Source organism: Hypomesus nipponensis, chromosome 9 (assembly GCF_054491055.1).
Source record: "Hypomesus nipponensis isolate SF chromosome 9, ASM5449105v1, whole genome shotgun sequence".
Lineage (NCBI taxonomy): Eukaryota > Metazoa > Chordata > Actinopteri > Osmeriformes > Osmeridae > Hypomesus > Hypomesus nipponensis.
The window spans coordinates 12577429-12603573 of NC_140369.1; the positions used below are offsets into that span (position 1 = coordinate 12577429).

The 26145-nt window shown below is 40.6% G+C and overlaps 1 protein-coding gene across 4 annotated transcripts in view; it reads left to right on the forward strand.

The window, feature by feature from the left end:
- The first annotated feature begins 14909 nt into the window (after positions 1 to 14909).
- frmd4ba (FERM domain containing 4Ba) overlaps positions 14910 to 26145 on the forward strand; it is a 33441-nt gene continuing 22205 nt past the window's right edge. For 2 of the 4 annotated variants that reach the window (XM_084705491.1, XM_084705492.1), the window contains exon 1: positions 14910 to 15102. In XM_084705491.1, the coding sequence (XP_084561617.1) occupies positions 14974 to 15102 (129 nt within the window). In that variant the 5' untranslated portion in view covers positions 14910 to 14973. The remainder of the gene's footprint in view (positions 15103 to 26145) is intronic. The other 2 variants (XM_084705494.1, XM_084705493.1) reach the window with 2 other exon arrangements.

Here is a 26145-nt window from a genome sequence, read left to right on the forward strand (position 1 = left end):
AGCTGGAACCTCCCTCTGTCTCCCTTTCTCCCTGTTCATCTCTCCCTCTCTCTCGCTCTCTCTCTCTCGCTCAATCTTTCCCTCTTTCCCTTCCCTCCTTCTTTGTCTTTCTCACTCACACTGTCTGCACATGTCTCATGCTGTTATCACTATCACTTTTCTATTCACCATTTCTAAACAATCACATGCACATGATCCTAAAAAGGGCTGAGGCCTTTCTACAGTTTTTATCTACATCCATCCTCAAGCACTTGAAGTATTTTTTGGAGACGTGATAAAAGTTAGAACATGGTGTGCTGAATCTTTCTATAATGTTTGAGAGAAATAAACATTTTCTCAAATCCTAAAAACAACCTTGACCATATTGATAACTTCATAGAGTCTATAGCACTAGATGTAATAGATATGATAAAATGGGTACAAAGTGAACTTTCATCCTAAATACAACCTTAACAAAATTGACACAAATTCACAGACCTCTTAGCAACAGAAACAACAAACAAAAACAATACAAAGCCAATTTGTTTCCAGAAGCATGAGTGTTGCAATGTCTAAAAGAGTTGCAGTCCTAACACTTAGATATGCTCAAACGCAATAACTGGTTAGTTTCTTGTTTAAAAGGACACAAGATAACATACCATTACATGTTGTTGGATCATAGATACACTATGCTGTCACAGAAGGTGTTTTTCAATACATTTTGATTGTTACCACAATGTGCAATGTTCCAGACAATGGCAAACAAAACTCAGTTATTTGACTCTAAAACTCCAATATTTAATATTACAGTAATAACTAAAACAAACACTGAAGTTACATGGTACTAGACTTAATCCATATTTTCATAAGTTATGTGGTTAAGTAAAGAGGAGAAACTGTCACTACAGTACATATGGTTTTGAAAGCATCTTTGAATTGATTTGAATTGAGTAGTAGTGCACTACTTTAAATGTATTGTTTGTCTCATTAATGTTAAGGTCTCACACTCCCTCTCTAAACACAGACATTAGCAGATACAGTAGAATCCTTTTGTTGTGCTATGTTGAAACCGTGACAAGGAGCATGTTTCCAGATAGAGGTGAAATGCAAGCAGGGGAAGTGCCCAACGGCCTTACAGAACCTTCAGATAACCAACGAGAAAGAGCCCTTTGTCCTCACATAGTAGAGCAGGCCTTTGTGTTCTCTGCTCTGTGGCCTTTCCTTCAGCCAAACCTTTGGGTGAAGATGCAGTCGTGAAGAAGGGCAGTATTCCTCCTTTCCCTACAGCAACTCCAGGGAGGATCGCTTCATAGTTTCTTTGTAACTCACAGAGGTTTATCACCTACTCACAGAGAGCACATGGCTCTTCAGTACGTTGTAGACTGAAGCCTGGGGATACACTGGTTCTATGGGGGTGAGAGACAGACGTAGTTCCTTGATCCCCATGGCTATTTAGGAGCTAGACAAGTAGTCATTCAGCTTAACCAAGTATGATGCCATTTTGTTTGTTCTTCCATTCCTGTACTACCCCATTTCCACGTATTCCTCAAGCTACCAAAACCAGAGTTGCTCATTTGTAGCTAATCCTATAACATTATGACATTTAATTAAAGTTGAAATAATATTATACTTTTTGACCATTAGAATACATTATTGCAAGTAAAAGTTAGTGAAACCAAGATTGAGAACTATTTTCATCAAGACCAATTAAGACTAACGTAGACTGACACACACTTGAGAATTGTGGTCTAGAGATCTTAAATGAGACATTCAGTTTTGCATCAATCAACTACTCTCATTGAGAATTTGTGTGACAATTGGACCCTTCACCCCATGAAGGATGACTTAACCCCAAACCATGCAGGTTCCATGGAATCTGCAAAGCATTGTAGACATATAATCTGTGTGTCATGTGATGGACAACCACATTGGTTGAGGTTTTTCCCCCCTTTAGGTCAAATCAGAACAATAAATGTACGATAAGCATTATTTGATGACAACATTGGTTACACACTTTTTACACACAAAATGCTAAAAATGGCACTTTGTAAAAAGTTTATCTTTGTAAGTGGTAAAATGGCAATGATTAACAGGGCTTCATCACCACATACCTCCTCCCTAGGTTAATGGAGTCTGATCCCTCGGACCCAGTCCCTGGTTATAATCCTCTGTCATTGCAGGGAGAGGAGCTTCTATGAAGACACAAAACACGTGTTTAAGAGGAGTATTTGTACTTGGGTTGTACTGCAGACAGAGTATTCTTCAGTCTTAACCATATGTGCTGTCTGCTTAGGCCTCTGGCAAGACACTTTGACAAGAATGCAACATCCTATACCCAGAATGGAAAACTTTGCCCAGTTTATGGGGGATAAAGAAAATGCACTTGCCTAAAAAATGAACAATGCAGCTTATGTGTGCAGCTGCGTACAATCACAGAGCTTGGTTATCTTGGTTATGTTGCCCTCAGTCTGGTACTAAGTGACAGTGGAAGTCATTTACTCCAGTGAGATCTGGGGTGGTTTGTACACATTATGCTGTGGGGTCAAGGGATCCAGAATGTATCAGTGCCATTAATTCAGATATGCATAGCACTAAAGACTAAAAATACTTGCTGCAAATGAATACAACTGTCAGATATGTGTCCATGTGCTTATGTGCCAAAAATACAGTATGTTTGCATTGTTAATTGTTAATCAATACAGCAGCTAATCGTACAAATACTATTTAACTTTGACAGTACATGTCCTTACCCTAAACTTTAAGGAGATAAAACAGGAACTCTCAGAAGTTAACAATATGGTGGTCTATTTAGTGTTAAGTACAATCAAACAAAGACCTTTTTCTCTTTGCTGGGTTTGAGTAAGTATGAATCCTTAGAGCACGACTTTCCAAAATGAAGAGCACAAAGATGCAACATTATGCAGTCCAATGTGGAGCCTGGAGCAGAGTGTTTCAAAAGGTCACCCAGACCACCAACTATCGAGTGGAAAAAAGCCAGTCAGTCTGCACGTGGAGCTAAATCTGATGGTATTTAAAAGTCAACTGTTTGACAAGGGCTGTTCAATACATCCTTGGTTTAGTTCTTAATCATGCCTGCTTTTAAAATGATAAAATTACAGTATTATAAATTAGTTATTTTCATAAACATGTCATCATTCAACTTATTTCTAAACACTGTGTTTACTAGCTACTTGTTTATAGCTCATGAGAAGAATTTGCCCCAAAACTCTTTAAGTCTGTAATATCTATTCTAGGCTGCATTTTGAATCCAGCTCTCAAGTTCTGCCCAATCAGGTAAAGATTTAAAATGTCACAATCAATTTTGCAAAGCTCAAAGGGCACAAAAACCTTACAGTATATATAACAAAACACCTTACAGTATATATGCCCAGCTGCAATAATCATTATAACGGTCCCTTATCCGCAGTCTGTCCCATTAAAGCACTCAAAGCAGGCCACTATGGGTCATATACCTGTGTAAGTTTAAAATATCGAGTAGAAAGAAAAAACAGAAGTCAATCTTCACAACAAACAACTAATTTGTTTTCAAGCATTCAACATGTTTGAGCTTGTCCAGCATTGATACGCAGAGTTTTTGTATAAGAGAGGCTTCTCTCCTTCTGAGGTCAAGAGGTCATGTTGTAAATATCCTTCCAGTCCACAAATATCTAAAGGCCTCACTTGTTCAGACAAACAGGAGTCAATGAGGAGAAACTATGCAGGAAAAGTATTTGTTGAGTTACGATATTGTCAGGTGTAGTCTTTCAAGTATACCAACTTGCTGACCAAATGCTGTCCCTAAAGATACGTTCTGTGGAAGCTGTATTTGTACTGGTCTATTCATTGTATATAAGGATGTTTGTAACCCATGTGCTGCATTCAACTGACCACACCGCTCTGAATGGTTAAATGAACCAAGCTAGTTCTAATTAGCAAAGTCAACACTTTTTAATTGCTGTGCATCTCTCCAGCCACCGACTTATCATATTATCCAGTATGTCCTATTTACATGAGTGCTTAAGTAAGCGAATATGTAAATGTATGCTTTTAGGACACCAACACAACTTGATATAGACAATTTACTACAGTTGGTGATTCAATATGAAAGATAATAGTATCTCAGGTTGACAGGCCTTTCTTGGAAAATGTGTCCAAGCAGGTCGTCATGTCATGGAACTGAGTGTACTACACTACAATGCCAAACTGAACTATAGCTACTTTGTAATGACTTTGAAGTCACTCAAGATATGATCCTGCAATAATTATTGAAATTGTAGAGCTACCAGGTCCCCCCACCTTCCTTTAACAAGCTCAAGAATAAAAGTATTGGGCCTAATTATGTGCATTCTTCACTGACTTAGCGTTGAGTGTGTGGTAAAAACTGCCTGCCTTTGTCTTGATCCCTGGTCTGGTTCTTTACTAGTTTCTTGCAGGGTCAGAGGGAACCTGGCTAATTAAGGGTCCCCCCCAGTCTTTAGACAAACCCATCTGAGCTTAATGTTTTCACTTTCATGCCCCAGCAGCTCTGCCTGGTACCTCCAAGCTCATTTTGCCTGAACAGCTTTGGAGGGACTCTGCTAATCTAGTCACAGACAGGTCAAGTTCAAACTGCCACAAAGTATTTGCCCAAGAAGTTAGGATTTCACTGGGTAACTTGAAACTATAAAGAAACTCCTATGTAAGTACCCCCAAACAAACATATTTCTAATGAGAGAATTCCTAAGAACACTTAATTCTGGCAAATGAAGCTTTCTCTGGGATGTCCAAGGTCCAAAGAAATAAGTTGCTAATATAACCACACGAACGTGTTATACCTAGAGACTCAAAGAAAAACCCCTGAAGTATTTGTGGGAAACTACAATGTATTCTGTGCTTTCGAACTGTAGATGGGTCATTGGATGCAACAGCATAAAAAAAGCAAGTGTCCATTTGTATAATCCTTTAAGTAGGCTGTGTTGAGATTGTTTTCCTGGCACAATTTGTTGAAAGGGAAGGTTACACTCAGAAGGTGAACTTAGTTTTTAACTCTTTGATTCCACTAGAGAAAATAACCTCGGCCATTCAATTTAGTTTAGTTAGAACCATCCAAAACCCAATAATGCAGGCACATACACTTAAACTAGCAAGCACTGATAATGCATATAACAGAGATGGGAATTCTAGGATTCACTTAGTCAGCCAGACGGAATAAGCATGGATGATAGTGAATTTAATGTTTTTTGGTTGCAATTGCTGGATTTCAAATAGTGGGCCCATCCCAATCTTTTACGCTAGAATTCATGTCACTACTCTGTCAGGCCACATTGTAACATACATTGCAAACACAGAACAAAACCCTTTGTAGACAAAACAAGTAAATACTATAGAACTGCCTTTCCATGGATTAAAATGTGATAAAAACAATACTTTGTTTTCAGTTAGTATTGTTGTATAGCTTATTATGTCAACAGTTTGATTAACTGAATCTGTTATTGTATAAGCATGCAAAAAGCTAATAAATATCCATCCTTACCTCTTGCTGTGAGATTTGTTACATCCCTTACTGGTTATGAGTTTTGTTACAATTTCCATTTGTTTATGGGGTCCACATAGACATACCAGAATCAAAGCCATGAAAATGCGTCAATGTAGTGGAGCAAATAGGATTATACATGTTAAATGCCAAATGTCTGGTAACAGAGGAATTCTGTCAGAAGATAATCCCTACTATGGATTTAACACAGTCCACTCTGAAAGACTTGTAATTGTCTTTCAGAAAGTGACACACACAATCACTGATTTTTTCTTTCCTAAAGTCCATAATCACATTTAATTTTAATGAAATACATTTTAAAACAACCATCTATTTTAAACATGATTAAATTAGGGATCTAAAACATTTCAAACTAAATATTTCTGTCTAATTCCATGGTGGACTTCTGCGACGAAACTACCCTCAAATAGAAAACCAGAAGTTTTGCCAGTCCCAGTCAAGATATCACCTGGAGGATTGCAAAGTGTATCCAAGCTATCTTATATCTGAAGGTAGCTTACCTTAAGGACTTCCATGGGCACAGAGGTCACCACAGGTAGGTTAGGGGGCCCTGTGACATTGATGGCAGGGGTGTGGGGGCTGCTGGGATGCAGAATGGGAAATGTGTCCCTGGTCCTACTCTTTCTCTCTTCCCTTGGGTCTTGCTTCTTCTGCTCCACAAACTGGTCTGGCGTCAGCTGTTGTCGGTGCAGGACGCGTGACGTCAGCACTGGCTGCATGGGTTCTGGAGAGGTTCAGGACCACACTGGTCCAAATCACTAAGGCCCACCATGTCAAGTGAAGTGGAGGGAAGAAGGAGCCGTAGTCAGATCTAATACAAACACTCACGCAAACAGTCGGTCTACATTACACTGAGCCTTCACTGATGACAAGCTGGATGAGGCAACTTTTAACAAAGAATTAGGACAACTGAAAGAGATAAGGTGGCAGGAAAGTTATTGAAAATGCATAGTTGTTAGCATGGCTCAGTGCAGCTTGTTTGTTGAATGAGGGAGTTAAGAAACTTCCAAAAGACAGGTGGCAGGCAAAGCACAAATATAAAGAAAAACGAAAATATATATTAAATGACTCGAACATTACAGGTTGTCACTGGGAAGGGACAACCAACTGCTTACTTCCTTCTGGCATTCCATTGATAACATTCTATCCCAACATTAACCCACATTAAGATAATACCAACCTAACAATAGTGCCAGATCAGCGATGTGGATAAGCAGGGGCCACACAGACCCTATGAGGGCCTGGAACTACTGTGAGCACTCAAGCTTTTTGGCACCACCCCGACTTGCAGTGCCTAGATAAGGCATTAATTTATTTAGAATGTTACCCATGTGCAAGAATACAAGTGAGCAATAAGGCATTCTTTTCCCTCCATTCCATTCCCATCCACCTTCCTCTGACCCTGTCAAATCTGCAATGTGTTTCTTAAGAGACACATTCTCAGTCCCAAATCTAAATGAACCTGGCAGTGCATAAGCTGTCAGGACGAGGCATTCCTAGGGTAAGTGATCCTTTTGATAAAACCACCACAAAGCCTCTCTAGCCGCACAGCTGTGTGATAATCGCACTAATTAGCTAGTCAAGTTGAATCCAGCCACGGTGCGCAACTATCATTTAGCCTCACTGTACCCATATTAAAGAAAAAGACATTCAGGATCTCAAAACTCCCCAAAACTCCCATATACCATAGAGACATTATGTTTGTGTCTGGAGGCAGCAGAGACAGAGCGCAGCCCAGTCTTGGCTAAAGTTTGTGGAGCCTTTAAGAGGCACATAGACAGCAAGCTTATGGGTGTGACACAAACCCTTGTGTAGTGTCCGGGTCTGTGGGACTAATTTTCAATGTTTACCAAAAGAAAGAATCTAACAATTTTTTCAACCTGAGAATCACCGACCGTGTCTTGTTTTTATGAAAAATATGTAAAAAGAACACATTTTCATTTCACCCCCCTACACATTTACGTCAGTTTTGTTCCTGGCGGTAAAAAGGGTGTGTGTAAGTGAAAACATTTAAAAAATGTTAACAAAAAGGTTTGATGTGTGTCTTGCCTTTCCATTTTTGCATAATTGTCTGCTGCCATGTCTGAACCTCTCTGCATCACCAACCATCTCTGGAGAAAAGGATCCCTCACTGAATTGCTTCTCACAAAGTTTCTTGGGGAGTTTTTCCTTGTCTTGTTTGATGGTTTTGGCTGGTGATAGGTGCTAATGTGTCCTTGCCTGTCCAAATGTCTCTGTTTTTACCCTTTGTTGTATGTTAAACTACAATAGGGTTTGTGGAAATCTGCATAATATCCTGACAAGACACTATATGCTTTTCACATTTTTTTTTTACATTCTGTTTACAGAACGTGCTATGGCTGCATTGCTATAAAAACCTACTCAAGCTCATCACAGTTCCATCAGACCCATGAAAATTGGGTGAGTTACAAAAACAAGAACACCACACAAGGGTTAAAGATAAACGCCTTTGAACTCTCTAGTGCAATGACCTGACCTACATAATCCCTAACCAAGGCAAATCAGGTAAGGACAAATACCCACATTTGCTGTGACCAAGATCCATGCTGAACATTGGCTATCTAGCACCATTGTCCATTACAATAGTTTTGGTTGGTAACATTTAATACACAAAATGGACTTGCACAACATTTACGTGACACTTTAGGCCACTCATTTCAAAATTCTTCATCCAGAGATACGTAAATTATATGAAAGAAATTTGAACATTTTGAACCATTTAGAAGCACATGCAATGGAATGCAATGTTTTCTTACAATGCAATCATTAGCATGACATAAAAAAATTATGCAAAGAAGAAGAATGCATATGATTGAACACACGCATGCACAGTGACCACACACACACACCCTGAAGTGTCCACCAATTACATTTTTCTTCTGCATTTTAGCATCCTTGGAGGGCCAGCAGGAGCAGCAATCAGCCCAATCTACCGAGAGCCATGTCCAAGTGTTCATACTTGGTCAGGAATATGGGCAAGAAAGCAATCTGTTCTGCATATTTTTATTGGGGAAACCCTTATAGACACAGAGAAGACTCGAACTCCCCATAGAAAGGCTCAGGAGATGTAAGCACAGAACTGTGCCCCAGGAACAAATGAGGTGAGGTGACAGTGCATGTCCCTGTGCCACGATGACCTTGCTGTGTGAGTTGACAGTGCATAGTACTGTGCCAAAGTGTCACACTATACAGTTACAATGGAAAGTAAACATTCATGATAACATGTTCCTTTACTGAACAAACAGATACTCCTTCCACACATGGGCAAATTTATCTCACAAATAGGAAGAGGAAAATTCCAGATAGTAATTAACTTGTATCTGGTAGCAACTCAGGCAGAGAGAAAAGGGTTGAAGAGGGCACTGAATTAGTCAGACAAGCCACATGCTATAGATGAAGCATTGCTAGAGCTTGTCTTCAGGAAATATATTTAGGTCTTTCATGCAGTGATTGCATTGATTGATTTCCTGAAAATTAGATGAACTTTAGGAGAAAACTGTCAATATTAAAAAAATAGGAGAATTTTTCAAAGTTTTACTCTTTGTTTAATAATTTGTTTAACTTCTGAAACGTCTATGACATTAAACTTCTCATACAATGTAACGCATTGATGTCTTTATTTAGCACAAAAACTCATATTAAGGTTAGTGACTGATGGTCTGTATTGGGAGTGCTCTTCTAAAGGATCTTCTGTCATGCTCATATGGCAACAGAAAACAATAAAGCTCGAAAAGGGGTTATCAACCCCAGTTTCCCAGGCATGGTGTAAACTGCTGTAGTGTCCACTGTGGTGAAACAACTGCCTGCAGTCACTTCTACATGCAGGCCATTGTGCACAATTACCTTGCATGCACATGGCTCAGACACACAGAATATTTGGCAATTATTGCAGTGAAAATGTTGTGGTGACAATGGTCAAACATCAAATATCAACGAGTGACCACAGTTGAAACAACATCCACAATTCATAAAAATGTTGGTATTTTTCTGATAAGATTATATTCATAAAATAAACACATATTGTGTATTACATACAGTACATAAAACAGTCATTGTTATTTCTGTATTGTTAAAACATATATAATACATATACATATGTATTATATATACATATGTATCATATATGTACATATAAAATATGATAACATTATGTATTCTACTCAGATTTTATTTTTAAAAAGCCCTAACGGCTTTAAGTTGTCTTACCTTTTTGTTTTTATGACTTGCACAAGTAACACTAAGTGTGTGGTTTCATGGTTTAAAGTGTTTTGATCCTTTTCAAGCAGGACTTCCTGTTATGACACAATAATGTGTCATTGACCAATCATCATTTTGCAGCCTGGTGTTTTGTTGCTAGTATTTAAAGATTTAATAATATAAAGTCTCAACTATTTACGGTGTAATTTGTCACTTCTTTGCATTTATATTTAGTATGCACGGCCGGGAATTGAACCAGCAACCTTCTGATTACTAGCCTGATTCCCTAACCATTATCCCTAACTGCTCAGCCACCTGACTCCACTTGCATTAACTTTTTTTGCAATAATTGTGCATACATACAGTTAAAGTGTACAGTATCTGCACACATAAACATGCTGCTTCACTCTGTACATCTCAAAGACACACATGCAACACACGCACACATGCATTCAAACAATTTCATTGATTACCATCAACTGAATACATTTTTATTTTAAAAGGAATATTTTTTAATATAAAACCTAATTGTTTCAGCTATAGAATGTGATCTTGGTTTTCTACGCTGAGTCAAAATGTTCCAAGTCTGACCTACCACAGCCAGTGGTAACAGAGAATAAAAGGAAGCATGGGATGTGAATCAACAGTTTCCAATGACGAGCTCTAAAAGCAGTGTTCCCTCTTCCAGTTTCTGTTTCTTCATCTTCCTCTTGTTGCGTGAGGAGAGATCTGAGGGCTGTATTTGAGTAACTTGACAAATGATTTCTTAACCCTTTCAGATCAGTGATTTGCCACCATTAGCATTTTACTTTAAATCATATAAGATCGACTTGTTAAATTGCAGTTTGTTCAAGTAATTTACATCTTAAATAGTTACTATGGTCCATTTCATTAGTAATAATCTTCAACATTTGAAGTTCTTCTTCTTTCAAGGCTAACAATATCTGACTGTAAGGAAAAACAAAGCCAAACTCACAATAATATTCACAACATGCATCTGACAATCATGGGAGAAAAAATGTATCTGCTAAATGCATAAATGTAAATGTAGAACTATTGAGTCATATTCTAGGAATGTAAAAAATATTTGTTTCCATCTTTGAACAGAAAGAATAGCATATAATGTGGATATACATTCAGCAGTTAATGAAATAAATGATTAACCTCATGACAGGCAATTCAAATTTGAAGAATATCAAATTCCATATCATTTTATCTATTACTGTCAATCCAAAACCCTGGCAGCATACACTGAATGCATAACACTGGGAAAACAGCATCTTATGAAACTGTCAGAGACCATCTTATGAAACTTGCAACTGACATATTTGAGGCCCATGAATTTTCCTGACTGCCTCAGGTAAGGTAACAGACACGAAGAGGGCGCACACATCCTTGTGTAGTACCTGTATGACTCTGTGTTCCTCCCCTTTTGTCATTTTATAAGAGTGTGTCGGTTTTTCAGTCTAGAACTTTCCCAGGAGGGACCATGCCTCAAGTATCCACCATGCTGGAGCATGATGGCCAAGCATCCAGGGGGAGGATCCTGTTGTTGCTCAAGGCCTACTCGACTTAGTAAGTAGTGAAAGATCTGGGCACACCAGTCTGCAAGGAAATGCAATTACCATGAAAATGTATTTTGAAGTATCTGTGGACAATGAAAAGGACACACTTATGTACACACAAAATGATGTAGCTTGACTGTTAAACAATTGGCACATAAAAAGTAAAAGTATACTAAGGACAGTACAGTTTAGATGTGTTTGATAGAAAATAATAATGCTAATTGTTTGCGTAATAATGTGTATAGCTAAACTGTAATGAAGTGTAACTACATAGCACTCTCTACAGTATGTAACTACGAGTACAATGTTGTTACTTTTGTATTGCTATTCGGGTGCATGGTAGTTAATGTAACCCTTATTTAAAGTGTTACCAAGATGGGGTTTTCCCTGACACTTTTGACTGCTTTGGTTTTTTTTTTTAAAGGTTGTGTGAATGGGACATACATTTCTGGTAGAGTTGTTTAGTTTAAGCATTACCCATGTGTATTTAAATGTGATTCCACTGGGAGGCAGTATAAGGCAAGATGTCAGGATCCATGTTTCTCCTCATCATATAATACTGGGAATACAGTATACTGTATGCCTATAACAGTATGTAAATATGCTTTGGAGATGTTATGACATAAGAAAAATTGGCAAAACGTGTTCTTCTTTCATTGCCTGGTGCATATTGAGTAGCATTTGTTTGCTGCGATAGTAGTTATGAATATAATTGCAAGCAAATGGGATTCCTTTTGAAAGTTGCAGACCATTTGAAAATATACATGATAGGCATACTGTATTTCACACAATTCGGGTAATATGGGACATTGGGACAATGTGTATCACACCTAAAACTCCAGTGTGTTTTTTTTCCTGCTATGACAATGTCTAGTCCACATAACCTTTTCTGTAGGTTTAGCATGGGTGTTATGTGACAGGAATCACAAAACTTGATGAGTGTTGTGTCACAGAAAGGGACATGGTAATTGTCAATTAAAAAAATGCATGCACAATATTGCCACGACTTCACATTAACTTCGTTTTTCACACATTTTCACTGTACAGACAAATTATGGGATCTTGCGACATTTGTTCTCCATCGCAATACGTATTACAAGTCCCAGAGGTTTTGGATACATGGGGTAGACATGTTAACATTTTGCAACTGGAAACTGTAGGGCGTGGCGTGGCCTGTAGCGCCACCTATGCACTGATCAACTACATGCTTTCTGAAAAGTGGAAACTATTTACATATCGTGTGTATGTCACTTAACTTTGGCGCGTGTCAATGACTAGGCGGTATGAGCTATTCTGCATCTATAGTTGTCGACGGTAACAAATTATGCGTGTGTGGGAATCCTCTCTACACCTACTAGGGAACATACTATGAAACTGTTTTTATTTGAACTATGCTCTGTGGGACATAACCGCGTTCCGCTACCTTTTTTGGTGGGTCTTTAAGTGGTCAGGTACCTATTCGACCTTGGAATAGGCGCCATTTGTGAAGTGAAGTTTATGCCTGCAAGCGGGCGCGTGTAGTTTTATTGACAGGTGTTTAAACCGCGCGCCAATAGCAGGATGGAGGAATCACTTACAACAATACAAACGAAAAACAATGTTTCCCCCTGATGGCGACTCCTAATTAACAAAAACCGACTTACATTTTAATTGTTATGTAAAGTATTAATGATGATGATAATAATAATAATAATAATAATGTAATCGTAAATAATGTTGTCAGTTTCACACACACTAGTCAAACAACAATCTGAAAAACAAACTGAATCCAAAGGATAACACAAGCTGAGGTTTGAGACATTCAGACTTTCCTTTCTTACAATACCAATAAAAGGAAATTAAAAACCTCTTACCCCCCACTAGAATCTGTATTATTACACCTCATCTTCATATGAAGAAAGGGGGAGGGGAGGCATAAAAGGAGCGCCTCGCAGTGAATTATTTCAGTGTGACCTGGAAAATACTATGGAGGCTCGAAATGACCAAACCCGGTCAGAAAGAAGGCTGGTGGTACCACAACAATCCTATTGTACAGGCGACCTGCTTTCAATTGTGAGGGGATGCATATGATTGGATGTGTATGGGCATTAGGGACTCTTACTCTATGTTGTTTGTTTGATATTTGAGATCATGCATTAAGATTACAGCAATACAAGTTAGGAACTACACATTCATGGAAGGTATAGTAGTATAAAGTGCTTAAAAAACATGATAGTGTATTTTTCATACTGCATAAGGACATGATATTACCAGTTAACCGGTCAGGGCTAGTGGGGGGATTGTTAATCTGGCCTGGGGGAGATGGAGTGGAACAGGACACAGATTCTTAGAGATAGTGACAGGATGCGCACTGACAATGGGCCGGTGAGATTGGCAGAGTGTGTGAGTCAGGGGTCTCTCTCGTGGGGGCTGTCAATGCTCATGTAAACATCTGTTCCATGTGCACCAGAGATGGGATATAATCCCCCTGTCACTAAAATTCATGGTGTTACCCCTTCATGACAACAATGAATGCCATTTAGAAGTTGACCAATCTGCATGGACATTTCTTACATGTATTTCAAATTCACTGAATAAATTACCATGACATTATACCCAATTCAAGATTACAGTCAATATTGGAAGTGCCAGGGTGACAATAATTTGTGTGGTAATTCTGATGGGACTTGAGGCCAAGCTGATATTTGGGGACAGAAATGCTTAGTGCACACATGGCACTGGGGTGAGCCTAATCACTCGCCAGCAGAAATCCTCACAAATGGGGGATGGGAAACTGACGGGAGCCGTCCCCTGGGTGACTCATTTAGGCTTTGAAGAAAGCATTCGGCTCCAGCAACAAATCAGTCCTTTGCATAGACAAAAAGGAAAATCTTTTGTTTCCTCTCTTTTTCCAGCAGACATGCAATGTTTAGATTGCTCAGGGGTCATCAGCCACGCCTGTTACCACTATGACCTGGTTGAGCTATCTTACAGTAAAACCAACCATTTTATACCTTCCATTTCCTTATCCTGTACCATGAGGTTGCAGGGCTTTGTGATTTTTAACACAGTATGCTTTGATTCTACAATGATGTGGCATTCCCTTCCTTCCCCATAGTTTTTCTTTAACAATTCAGTTCTCATGTTCACTATAAACAGCAAATACAGTAAGTACCCCAGTAGGCTGATGATGTTAGAACTGACTTGCATAAACCATGTTTTTTTATCTCCATGTGTTTTGGGCCGCCCAGTCAAATGTGTGGAGAAATAACTTGTATGTCACAAATTGTGTATTAAAGTTGTTCCACATTTAGTCTATGCATAAACCATGGTCTACGGGTGTTCATGTAAACAAACTCCCGACAAGGAGACCTACTGTCGCAACAATCTTTCCACTTGTTAGATAAATAAAGACACACAAATAAAAGTTAGAAACACTGGATGATGTACGGTCCCATCGTGAAGCCTGTTCATTTGCATGCGTTTACGCACCAAGCGCACTGTCATTGGTTAGGTTGTTTTGGCTCAGGCAGGGTACATGGAAATTCGTATGGTCGATGGTTAAGGTAGGGAGTAGGCGGGGTGTGAATGGATGGAGCCGTGCACAATAAGGATATGCCAATCCATGCAGCTTCCTCTCCCAGACCCGGCAGATCTGTGAAGCAAGAGTACAACGGTTGATTGTAACTTGTGTCCTTTATGGTTTTTGGCAAAAGGGGAGAGGACTCCGGTGGACATTTCCTATTAATCGGGACCGGTGTTAACCTCTGCCCAACAAACGAGTCGCGGAGTTCAATTCAATCCCAACATCGAGTCCGCAACGAAAAGGTAGGCTATCATTTGTTTACATGTTTGTGTATGCAAATTGGTTTTGAATTCACGTTTGTTTCATCCCAGACTGTTTTATATATTATGAGAGACTATAAAGTTAATATTATTGCTGTCATTTTTTTTTTACTGCATGTCGTTTTATTTATATTTAAATAATCATAGCCTACAAATTTGTTTACAAACATGCGTATACCTGTTCCCTCACTTGTTGATTACTTAAAATGTTGATTATAAACACCGATCCGTTTTGAGACTTGAACATACTACTAACATACACACACACACACACACACACACACGCACACACACACACACACACACACACGCACGCACGCACACACACATGCACGAACACACACAAATCCATGCACTTTTAAAGACCCTCTCCTTACTGTCACACTTTCCTGTATCCTGGAAAAGCAAAACAATGGGGTTGACGGAGACAGAGAGAAGGCAATGTGACATCCTGAGTCTGCTATAGTAGTGCTCTAATGTGGGAATTAAAATAATTGTTTCTACAGTTAATGCATTGAGGGATGTTTCATATCAGACACTTGACAGCTCGGTAAAGAAAATAAAAAAAATTTCAATACCATAATTAGATAAACCACTCAGATGTATGGTTTGGGGTCAGATGGCTGAGCGGTAAATTATTAAAAATATTAATTGAATATTAGTAATATAAATTGAATCGGCATATTAATCAGAAGGTTACCGGTTTGATTCCTGGCTGTGCCAAATGACGTTGTGTCCTTGGGAAAGGCACTTCATCCTACTTGCCTCCGGAAATGTCCCTGTACTTACTGTAAGTCGCTCTGGATAAGAGCGTCTGCTAAATGACTACATGTAAATGTAAATGTTTACTGTGTCCACAATTACACTTCTCATGGTTAATATACTGTTCAGTTGCAGTGCCGGATCAGGGCAGTCAGTGCCAATATCCCTGTGCTGTAGCTATAGTGAGACTAAACAAAAGCCTGGAAGTAGTTTGTATAGGGGACATTATTGAATTTGTGGTTTATAAAAGAGTTAGACACATACACATCACAAAAGAGGGACGGCATTGTGTCGACTTTGGTCTAGGATGTTCAGTTGCTTTCATTGGGGTCAGCGTTTCCAATTCAATAAAACTATTAACTGTCACAGAAGATTCCATTGCTGGTGCTCAGCCAGCACAGATAAGAGTTATTTGCCAATCAGAGTACATTAATGGACCCATCCATATAATCAGTTCAGAGGGTAAATAGCGCCTTTTCTGTTTCGATGAAACAGAAACAGCCTTCAGAGTAACACAACGTTCATAGACACAGGTCTGAGAATTAAGTCAATAATATGTTCCCACCTTGGCACAAAGTCCACTTACCTTAACATTTCTCACAAACGTTTGAAAAGGAGGATTTTCAGTTACCTGATACCCTGGGAATGCAAGTTCATACAAACCTATATGGTAGATTGCACTGATCCAGTATAACAGGTTTTCCAAACTGAGAATTCCTCCACAGACAATGCTTCAATCTGTCTGACTACAAGGACTACCTAAAACTGAGAATGCAAATAACAATAGGGTAAATACTTATTATTGTGTATGATGATCCCCACTTTAAATTCTTTCTCAAAATATTGCATTTTGTGCAGTTTTATAGACATTATATCATAAAGTCTATGAAGCAAGTTTGTTTAAATAAGCATGCCTTCTCCTTTGTAATAATGGGGTCTAGTGTAGGTCAAAGCTTCAAAGTGATTCTGGTCAATGGCTGTTTGTGGGTCAACTGTAATCTTTAAGCTAAGCAGTGGAAATCAATTCAGAGCTTCTGCCACTGTGGATCACTGTGTGAATGACCAGACGGGAAATCTGAAAAGGAGAAGTACAGTATTAAAGAAACACAATATGAGGGAAGCATTTAAGCAGTTAAAAAAATTTTTTTGTTATATAATATTTGTAATATGTTTGTGGTGGCAGAGATTACCACAATGCTACTATATGTTTGGATTTACTCCTCTTAGGGGTGCTTAGAAGTGCCAAGTCTCTAAGGCCAAAAGAACAGGACACAGGTTAAGAACATAATATGTTATAAGTGTAAGAACATAATATGCTGCCAAATCTCCCAATATTGCAAGAAAGAAACGGTTAACACTGTCAGTTGTGTACACTGTCATCTTTTCTATCTCAGCTGAACATATCCAGAGCAGCACACAGGCAAGACCTTTTCCTGCCCTGTCCTTGTTTTTCCTTTTGTCTCCAGACAGGACATCCTGTGTAGAACAAATAGTCGGCCTTCTTTCCACAACACTTTCTGAAATATCCCAGATTTTGGAATAACCCCCTCAAAAAGATCCTGACAAACATACAGTGTATAGGCTGATGAGGAGAGAGACATGAACCAGGAGTACTTTCCTTCTGGTCCGTTCTCCTGTCTTTTAATGTGGTTGGAACAGTTATCATCTAATGACTGATGATGAGACATACTTGATTTCCTTCATGAAGCGGGGGCTGGTGCACAACAATGCAGCAAGCAGAAGGTCTCTTTACTGGCAGGTTCTTCCTCTGGGATCCAGGTCTCATAATCATTTAGATGAAAGAGACTGTATTAAAACAATCTGCTATCTATTTAAGGATATGGAATTCCCAGGTGGTGAACAATCCCTCCTTCTAAAATCCCCAAGCACATACAACTCCATATAAATTATTAAGGAAATGGGGAATGGATTTATGGATTATCAATTTGTGTCAGTTGTCATTGATTGAAGCACTTCACAGTAAGTGGCTCTTTTCCTATGGGAATTACATAAATCACAGAAAAAGTCACAAATCTAAACTTTTAGAGCATAACAACATTGTGGCATTTCTGGTATAGTATATGTTCCTAAATAATGTACAGGAACAAAGCCCGATAAATATCATATATATATATCACTGATTTATAAATATGCTAATCACTGATAAAGCTAGTGTTTTTATTCCCTCCATTATATGGAATCATTGTCTTTATGTATCTTCCCAGATATATTTTCGAATTCCCTTTGCTCTGATATAGGGATGTTGTCTGATCCACTACCAGTAGGTCTGGTGGTGGGGCTGTAGCATATCCTGTGTCCCAGTGGACCTACTAGTGTGGTAGTGAGACATTAACTGTAGGGTGTAACTCCCAACAGAGCAAACATCAGCAGCATCCTAGTGCGGGCACCAAATATCCCTCAGCTTTGTTTTTGTTAGTCTCTTCCTCATCCCAGGGCACCTCAGACAAGGGTTCAATTGCTCAGAGGCTCTCAAGATGGAAATAACAACAAAGCCTTACCCTTAGCTACCCTATGCTCTGTGTGTGTCTGAGGCTCTGTGAGTGTCTGCGGGTGCAAGCCTGCTGCTAGGCCTGCTGACTGGGGGAGCTGTCGATGAGCCTTCCTGTAATTACCCTGTTTGTGTGCTGTCTTGCTCTCTCTCTCTCCCTCTCCACTCCCCCATCTCTTTCTTTCTCTTTCTCTTTGTGTGTATTATTTTCTCCCCCCTCTCTCTCTCTCTCTCTCTCTCTCTCTCTCTCTCTCTCTCTCTCTCTCTCTCTCTGTCACACACACACACACTCACACACTCTGTCTCTCTTTGTGTGTATTAGAACTGTGTATAAGGGGGTAAACAAAAAACACACACGCACATGTTCACACCAGGGCAAAAGGAGAGATTATTTAAGGGGTGTTTCAGAGATGAATGATAATGACCACTGAGAGTCTCTATGCTGAGTGGGGGAGGGATGTGGACAGAGAGCTGCTCTGCTATTATTTTCTCAGTGAAGCGTTCTACTGACAGACACATGTAGAGCCTAGAAACAGGCGTTTTCACAAAGCAGACATACCCTGAAGCCTTGAAACCAGAGAGATCAATAATGCTCAGTGGTTAAAACCCCATGTGAGTGTTTCACACATCTAATGCCAGAGGGGGTAGCACGGTAAAGAGGCTGCTAGCAAGCCAAAGTTCCATATGAATCTCTGATATTGAGCTTTCCTCTCAAAGGCTCATTTTAAAGATGCCTGGAGTAAGATTACCTGGGATACATCATTGTCTCGTCATTCTTTGTTTCTATATTGTACTGCACAGATTCATCAAGCATGTATTGTTTCATATATTCTGCATCTCTTTTATAACTTCTGCGTGGTTTTATTAGGAAATATAGGCCTACTGTAAGCTATGTTCATAAAAATTTGAATGATGTTGTGCTAATAGTGTTGAAAGAGACAGACAGACCGACAGGTTTTACGATCCTTTAGGTGGATGAGTGGATGAAAGCCCTGTATTGTTAATGATGTGTTGTATGAGCACCCTCTTACCCACACACATCTCTCTCTCTCTCTCTCTCTCTCTCTCTCTCTCTCTCTGTCTCTCTCTCTCTCTCTCTTTCTCTATCTCTCTTTCTCTCTCTCTCCCCCCTCCCCACCTGTCCCCCAGAAAGCCACCTGTCCCTCAGCACAGTTCTTCTCATCTCTCCTCATCCACTGCAGGCGTCCAGCTGCGGTCACCTTCCCTGCTGTTGTGTGTGTGTCTGTGTGTGGTTGTGTGTGTGGAGGGGGGGGAGCAGTGTAGGGACGAGTGGGTTCACAATCACCTGCCCAGTGGCCCAGAACCAAGCCAGCGCCCCCGCTGATCTGTACAGGGAGGCCTGTCTGATCACTGCCACAGAGAGGAACACTATACGATTACTGGTGGCAGATACAGCACTCAGTTATCACTGAGACATGAGGAGGGCTGTCCTGCCATTGTGTTACTGACAGAGGGAAACCCTGCCTGGGTCCTTCAATGGAGAAGCTGTCGTAGAGTGCACAGGGATTGTTCAGTGTATTTTGTGGTTAGAGGTGGCTCGGTCACTCCCTGTCCTTTGACAAGAACAGATATTATGTGAACTCTGCTGCTTTGACAGTCTGTGTTTGATGGAAGAACCTGTAACTTGCACAATTATGGGACCTCATTTGTACACATTTACAGAGACAACAACTCAATCTTGACCCCATATTACCAAGGCTTCAACTTATCGGTGACAGTAATAGGAAAACTCACTTGATGTAAGTGGCTTTTGATAAAGTGTGTGCTAAATGCTGCAAATGTCAGCAGTAAATCTAAGACTGGTTAGCAGGGTCGGACTGGCCGTCGGGAGAGTCGGGTGATTTCCTGAACGGACGGTCAAACGGCCGCGGTATAATGGAAAATATATAAAAATATATATATAATAATAATACACAGTTGTGTTACAAAGTCCCGGTCCTGACCTGGTGGCTAGCAATGTCACTGAATAGTTTGCAGCAGTGAGTGAGTATCTGACCTGAGCCCACACAGAAACCTAATATGCTGGCCGTGTGTCTTGGTCTTCAGCTGCCTTGGGGTGCTTCCATAGAGACAGCAGCCTCCTGTCAGAGAGACAGCAGGTGTCATCCACACTAGCTGGTCAAGACATAGTCATCCCCCAGAGAAAAGACTGGGTTTTATTGAAGAATGGTCAGTGACCTTGTTTGTATTTGAGTACAGAAAAAAGGACTGACAGTCTATGTGAGTATAGAAAATCTGTACAGAGAAGAGAGCCCAGTAGCAGGTTATCATGACCTCAGGGTCTGTTCTGACTGGGACTGAATGAGTTCAGAGAGCTGTGTCCATTTTGTGACAGTAAAGAATGAACTAACATAGTTGAATGATTGCGATTTGTGAGCAACAGTTATCACTCAAAACTAGTGGATTAGCATATCTCTGTTCTTGGAAAGAGTTTTGTAGGATGAGACAGACCAGTGTTCATCCAGGTTATGGTCCATATAGGTTTGATTTTAGACTGTCTAGATCTGTTTTTAACTCATCTAGTCTTCCATATGTGCCACTGTGTGTGTACTTGACAGTTGGTGTAGCATGCATAATGACCTCTTTACTGGGTCCCAACAGACCTTGTCCTGGTCTCCATTCAAATCATGTTGATAATTAGATTCATGATGGGGTAACTCATCCCAACCCCCACCTCTCAAGTAGCTTCTAAACACAGCTTTGAACACAAACAGTCCAATACTGCGAGTCCAATATTTGATACAACAACAAGAAATGTACAAATGTATGACTCAAAAAAGGGTTTATATTTTCAAATTATATTTTGACATTGTCTTCAGTGGTCTCTTATTCCACCTTGTGAGACTCTTTTTTTCTTTCTTTCTCCTTCTGGCTCTCTCCATCTCCCTCTCTTTGTCTGTCTCTCAGGACCCCCACAGAGATATTAAGGGAGCCCATTCATATCCTCCATCTCTTGGAAATAATATTTAAACCCGGCTCTCTCCAGCTCTTTTTGTACCCTGTAAGAGCTGCCTCTGCAAATCTTAGCACCGACAATCCCTTGAGGCGCTTATTTGATGGGGCAGACAGTGTGTGGGTGACACCAATGGCCTTGGTACCCCCCTGGCATCTGGGTTATACACACACATGGTTTGTCACAGTTCAGGGCTTCCAGCAGGCCTCATACACTAGGCCTGTATGACAGTGGAGCAGACTCCAAATCCCAGTTACAACAGACATCTCAATGGGCTGATGGTGGCAATGCTGACCCCCAGGCCCTGTTTCCACCCCCTGCCTGGTGGGACAAAGCAGGGCTTGACTGTACCATCCAGGCATTCACAAAAAAGCTTTTCTCTTTGTTGCCTGACTCGCCAACTAGAGATTCATCACATGGCTTTAATTGGTTAGACTTGAAATGTCTGATGTATTAAACAGATGCAGTGATAACTAGTCAATATGCATAATGGCTACCACATTCAGAGGTGTAAATGTTAGATGGTAAAGATGGTTAAATGGTAGATGTTTGAGACTTTTCTTCCTCGGGGTACTACAGAACTTATATAGAACTATCCTTATGTATATAATACATACTTTAGCTCATACTAATTAGACTAAGGAAAGATTGAGCACAGGCCAGAGGATGTTATTGGAATCCAATTAGATTCATGTTTTTGCTCATGAGGCATGTAGGCATGCATGAGACATGTGGCATGCACATTCAATTACAAACTGAATGCATAACTTGACATCAAGCACTTTAATATTTTATGAAATCACAGCAACTTATATTATATTTATGACTACAAACATCCCTATTGGTGTGTCAAGCTTTGTAACAAATTGACCACCTGCTGAGTTCCTAAACAGAAGCAGCAGTCACTTGTTTTCCTTGTGAGCCAGGCCACTGTCCCTGGAGGCATGGGTGGCACCCAAGGCTGGACAGGGAGTCTTCACACTGTAACATCCAGCCAGTGTGCCAGTCAGTCATCCAGGGTTACTTTCAGTGTGTTTCTGTGTGGTTTTGTGTGTGTGTGTGCGTGTGCGTGTGTGTGTGTGTGTGTGTGTGTGTGCGTGTGTGCGTGCGTGTGTGTGTGCGTGTCAGCCTGTCGGCTCTCTGTCTGTGGTGGAGGGACTGTCAGCTGCAGACCTATGTTTATGACAGCTGTTTCCCTACCCTCTTCTGGAGCTGTGGCTGGCATCCCTCTTTTAGACTGTTAATATACTACTTACTGTACTACAAGGTCATTGCAATTCCACAGTAAAATGGGTTAAGATATGCAGACAAGTGATGGGGTATACCCTGTCAGGTTTTTTCTTATATTCTCTTAAGACCCAGCCTATTAATACTGATAAGATAGGGGACTGAACAGAGAAGCACAGAATTGAATCTGGCATACGCTGTTTCTGTCTGTTAGAAGAATCATTAGAGGAAAGGGACATGCCTGAGGTTTGCAATCATGTCAGCAGAAATCACAAATTAGATTCATGAAACTATTTTTGGAGGTCATGATTGCTAAATGCAAGCAATGGCACACAAGACAGAATTATCTTTAAGATTTTCTACACCTAATGGGTTCCCTTTGTGTTACCAAGTGATTCTCCTTTGGGGAGGAATCATCCCATCTGCTGGTGAAAAAGGCTTGTTGCAGCCTGGATGGTCTGGCAGTGTGTCATCTTGTATTCTGTTTCAAGGGATAGAAAGAAATACACAAGCTTGAAAAATACAACTGCTTGTCAAGTACCCCCTGGTAGTCCTGAGGAAGATCATCAATTGTGACATAACTGTGTCTTGTTTGCTGCGTGTGCTTAGGAGGACCTTATCAGAGGAGTGTTTACCACAGTGACATCAGAGAGGATTGCGAGTCATTGTGTGAGATCATGCTGTGTTGGTACCAGGCTCTGTATTGTCTTATTGAACGGGTCAGAGGGAGAGAGAGAGAGAGACAAAACTGAGCTGCACTGAACACTCTCTTCACAAACCATTTACATTTTACATTTAGTCATTTAGCAGACGCTCTTATCCAGAGCGACTTACAGTGAGTACAGGCAAGTAGGGTGAAGTGCCTTGCCCAATTGCTCGATTCCGGCTGGGAATCGAACTGATAACCTTCTGATTACTAGCCCGATTCCCTAACCACTCAGCCATCTGACTCCTACTTATCCCATTCATATTTGGGTTATGGACAATGCCCTGCAGTTTAGTTATATATTGGCTGCAGTTTTAGGTCAATAGTCTTCCCTCCTCAAACAGGGGCTGTTGCAGACTGAAGAGGTGATGATTAGAAAGATTAGATAAAGAGTGTGGTTCCATCTCAGTCAGGAGATGTAGTCAATTCTTACCTTCTCTTGGGATCCCCACTGTCTGTTTATTCACTTCTCAGTTAACAGACCCCTAGCTCATGGATATCAGCTATGATGATCAGACACCTGCAGGCAGTGTGTGTGTGTGTGTGTGTGTGTGTATGTGTGCATTTGTGTTTGTGTGTATTCCTGGCTCAACTGCCTTCTTTGTGGCTCTGTGAAAATAATCATTGCATACTCTTGTTTTGTAGAATCATACATGTTTTCTTCCGGTCTTACATAGAGTAAGGAATCTTCTTAGTACTACAGGGGAAATGCATGTGACAAGGCTGGTCTTGTGTCCACCACAGCTGTGGCTGTTATGGCTGTTGTTACTTCAAGCAGCTGTTTACAGGCCCACGTCTACGATGGGACACATGGTTAATTGAATCTACCCTCCAGCCGAAGCCACAATGTGGGTCTCTAATGAATTTTACCATCCAGAATGAGATCAATCCAATTCCTGTCATGCCCTAATACACAAATTGAAATATCAATACAATGTCATTCTTTTTTTTTTTATTGCTTCACATTTTTGTTCATGGTACTTTTCCCAATACGAGTTTGGACACTGTAGACTGATGAAAAGGGATTGATATTCCCTGGAGGGTCATCAGGAGGTGTGTGTGTGTGTGAGAGAGAGAGAGAGAGAGAGAGAGAGAGAGAGAGAGAGAGAGAGAGAGAGAGAGAGAGAGAGAGAGAGAGAGAGAGAGAGAGAGAGAGAGAGAGAGAGAGAGAGAGAGAGAGAGAGAGAGAGAGAGAGAGAGAGAGAGCATGTGAATGTGTCACACCTTGAAGACTACCCGTCCTCTCACTCGTCCACACAGCTGTTAATGTTTTCGAGCCATGGTACAGGCACAATTGATCAGCCCATTTTCATGTCCCTCTGCTGATTTAAACCGGAAGTCTCCAGTTACATTAGTCAGCCTCAGGCTTCAGGTTTGTGATCTGTGGCTTTGGAACATGTTCTGCATGTGTTGACGCCATTCACACTAATGCTCTAATGGATCTTATTCACACACACGAACACTGTATATGTTTACAGAGGGACCATAGCCTGAAAGAACACAATGCATTTAAGTTTATTATCTCTGATTTTTTACCTTTTTTTTTTTTACTGTTGATCCAAATTAGCTACAACAATAGGATACATTAGGATGTTTGTAGATATTAAGAAGAAACATGAAACTCTGTACTTGGTACTGTGCTACAGTTAACAGTGGAAAACTCATCACACTCATTCTATATTCCCTTTCACACCGGATGTGATGTGAAGTTTCCAAGGGAGTCAAAGGAAAACTATAGTTCCAATTGTAGCCGTTAGAAACACCACTCTGTCACCGCTGCTGGTCCAGATGAAGTGTGTTTTTTTGCAATGTTTCCCACTGGATACAGTGGTCAGACACATCTGCTACTCTCAGGAAACTGCTACCTCGCAGACACTCATCCTGGGTCAATAACACCTCAGCTATATCCAACTATGACATCCTCATACTGAAACCACAAAACCTAGAATCTGGGAATTCCTTCAACAAACCGACGGAAGGAGTAAGAAAGAGAGAGCTAGGGAGGGAGGGAGAGCAGAGCCCTTTGCACTGTGACTCAGAATAAAAATAAAGGGTGTGTTTACAAGTAGTGGAGAAAATGAGCTGTCTGTCAGACTGCATGAGAGTGTATGCGTGTGTGCCACTGTGTTTATGTGGTGGGCATACAAAGCCTCTGGTTCTTTGTGGGCCCACCCTTCCCTCCCTTCCTCTCCCTCGCTCTGTGCTGGACCAGGGCCCAGGGCGGGATGCTGGAGGCTGGCAGACCAGCCTGTGGCGTCTACTCCAGCCTCTCAGGAGCTCTGACATTACATCAGCAGCAGCCATAGCGAGTTTCTACAGGGTAGAGGCATTCTGAGATCACAACAGCAGTGTCACAGAGCCTGAGATTGTCCTCCTAGCTATATCCTGAGGATCCTTTGTAACTTTTCCAGGACTGTTACATATATTGTGATTGTGAGACTTTGTCAGTAGCTGGAGGTTTAGCTGGGCATCAAGGACTTACGTGAGGGGGGACAACAGTCACAGTGCTCTCCATGACTCTGAGTTTCATGTGTGGCGTGGAGGAGTTTCTGGCTTCAGGCAGCCAGTACATGTGGAGCCTGGCAGAGCAGACCTTCAGGAGATGGTACTTCCAGGGGCTCACACCATACCGACGCTTTTTTGAGAATTGGCGCCGGCTGGGAGAGTGTTATCAGGTATGCCAGGAGCGATCAGTGGGGTTTTAATTTTGTGCTTATATTGACAACCTGTTGTAATGGTCAGGAGGTAGGCTCAGTTTTTTTGTAAGATGGATTTTGACCACAATACATACATGAGACACACTATAACTTCTGAGATACGTTTTTGATGGAATTCTACTCTACAGTG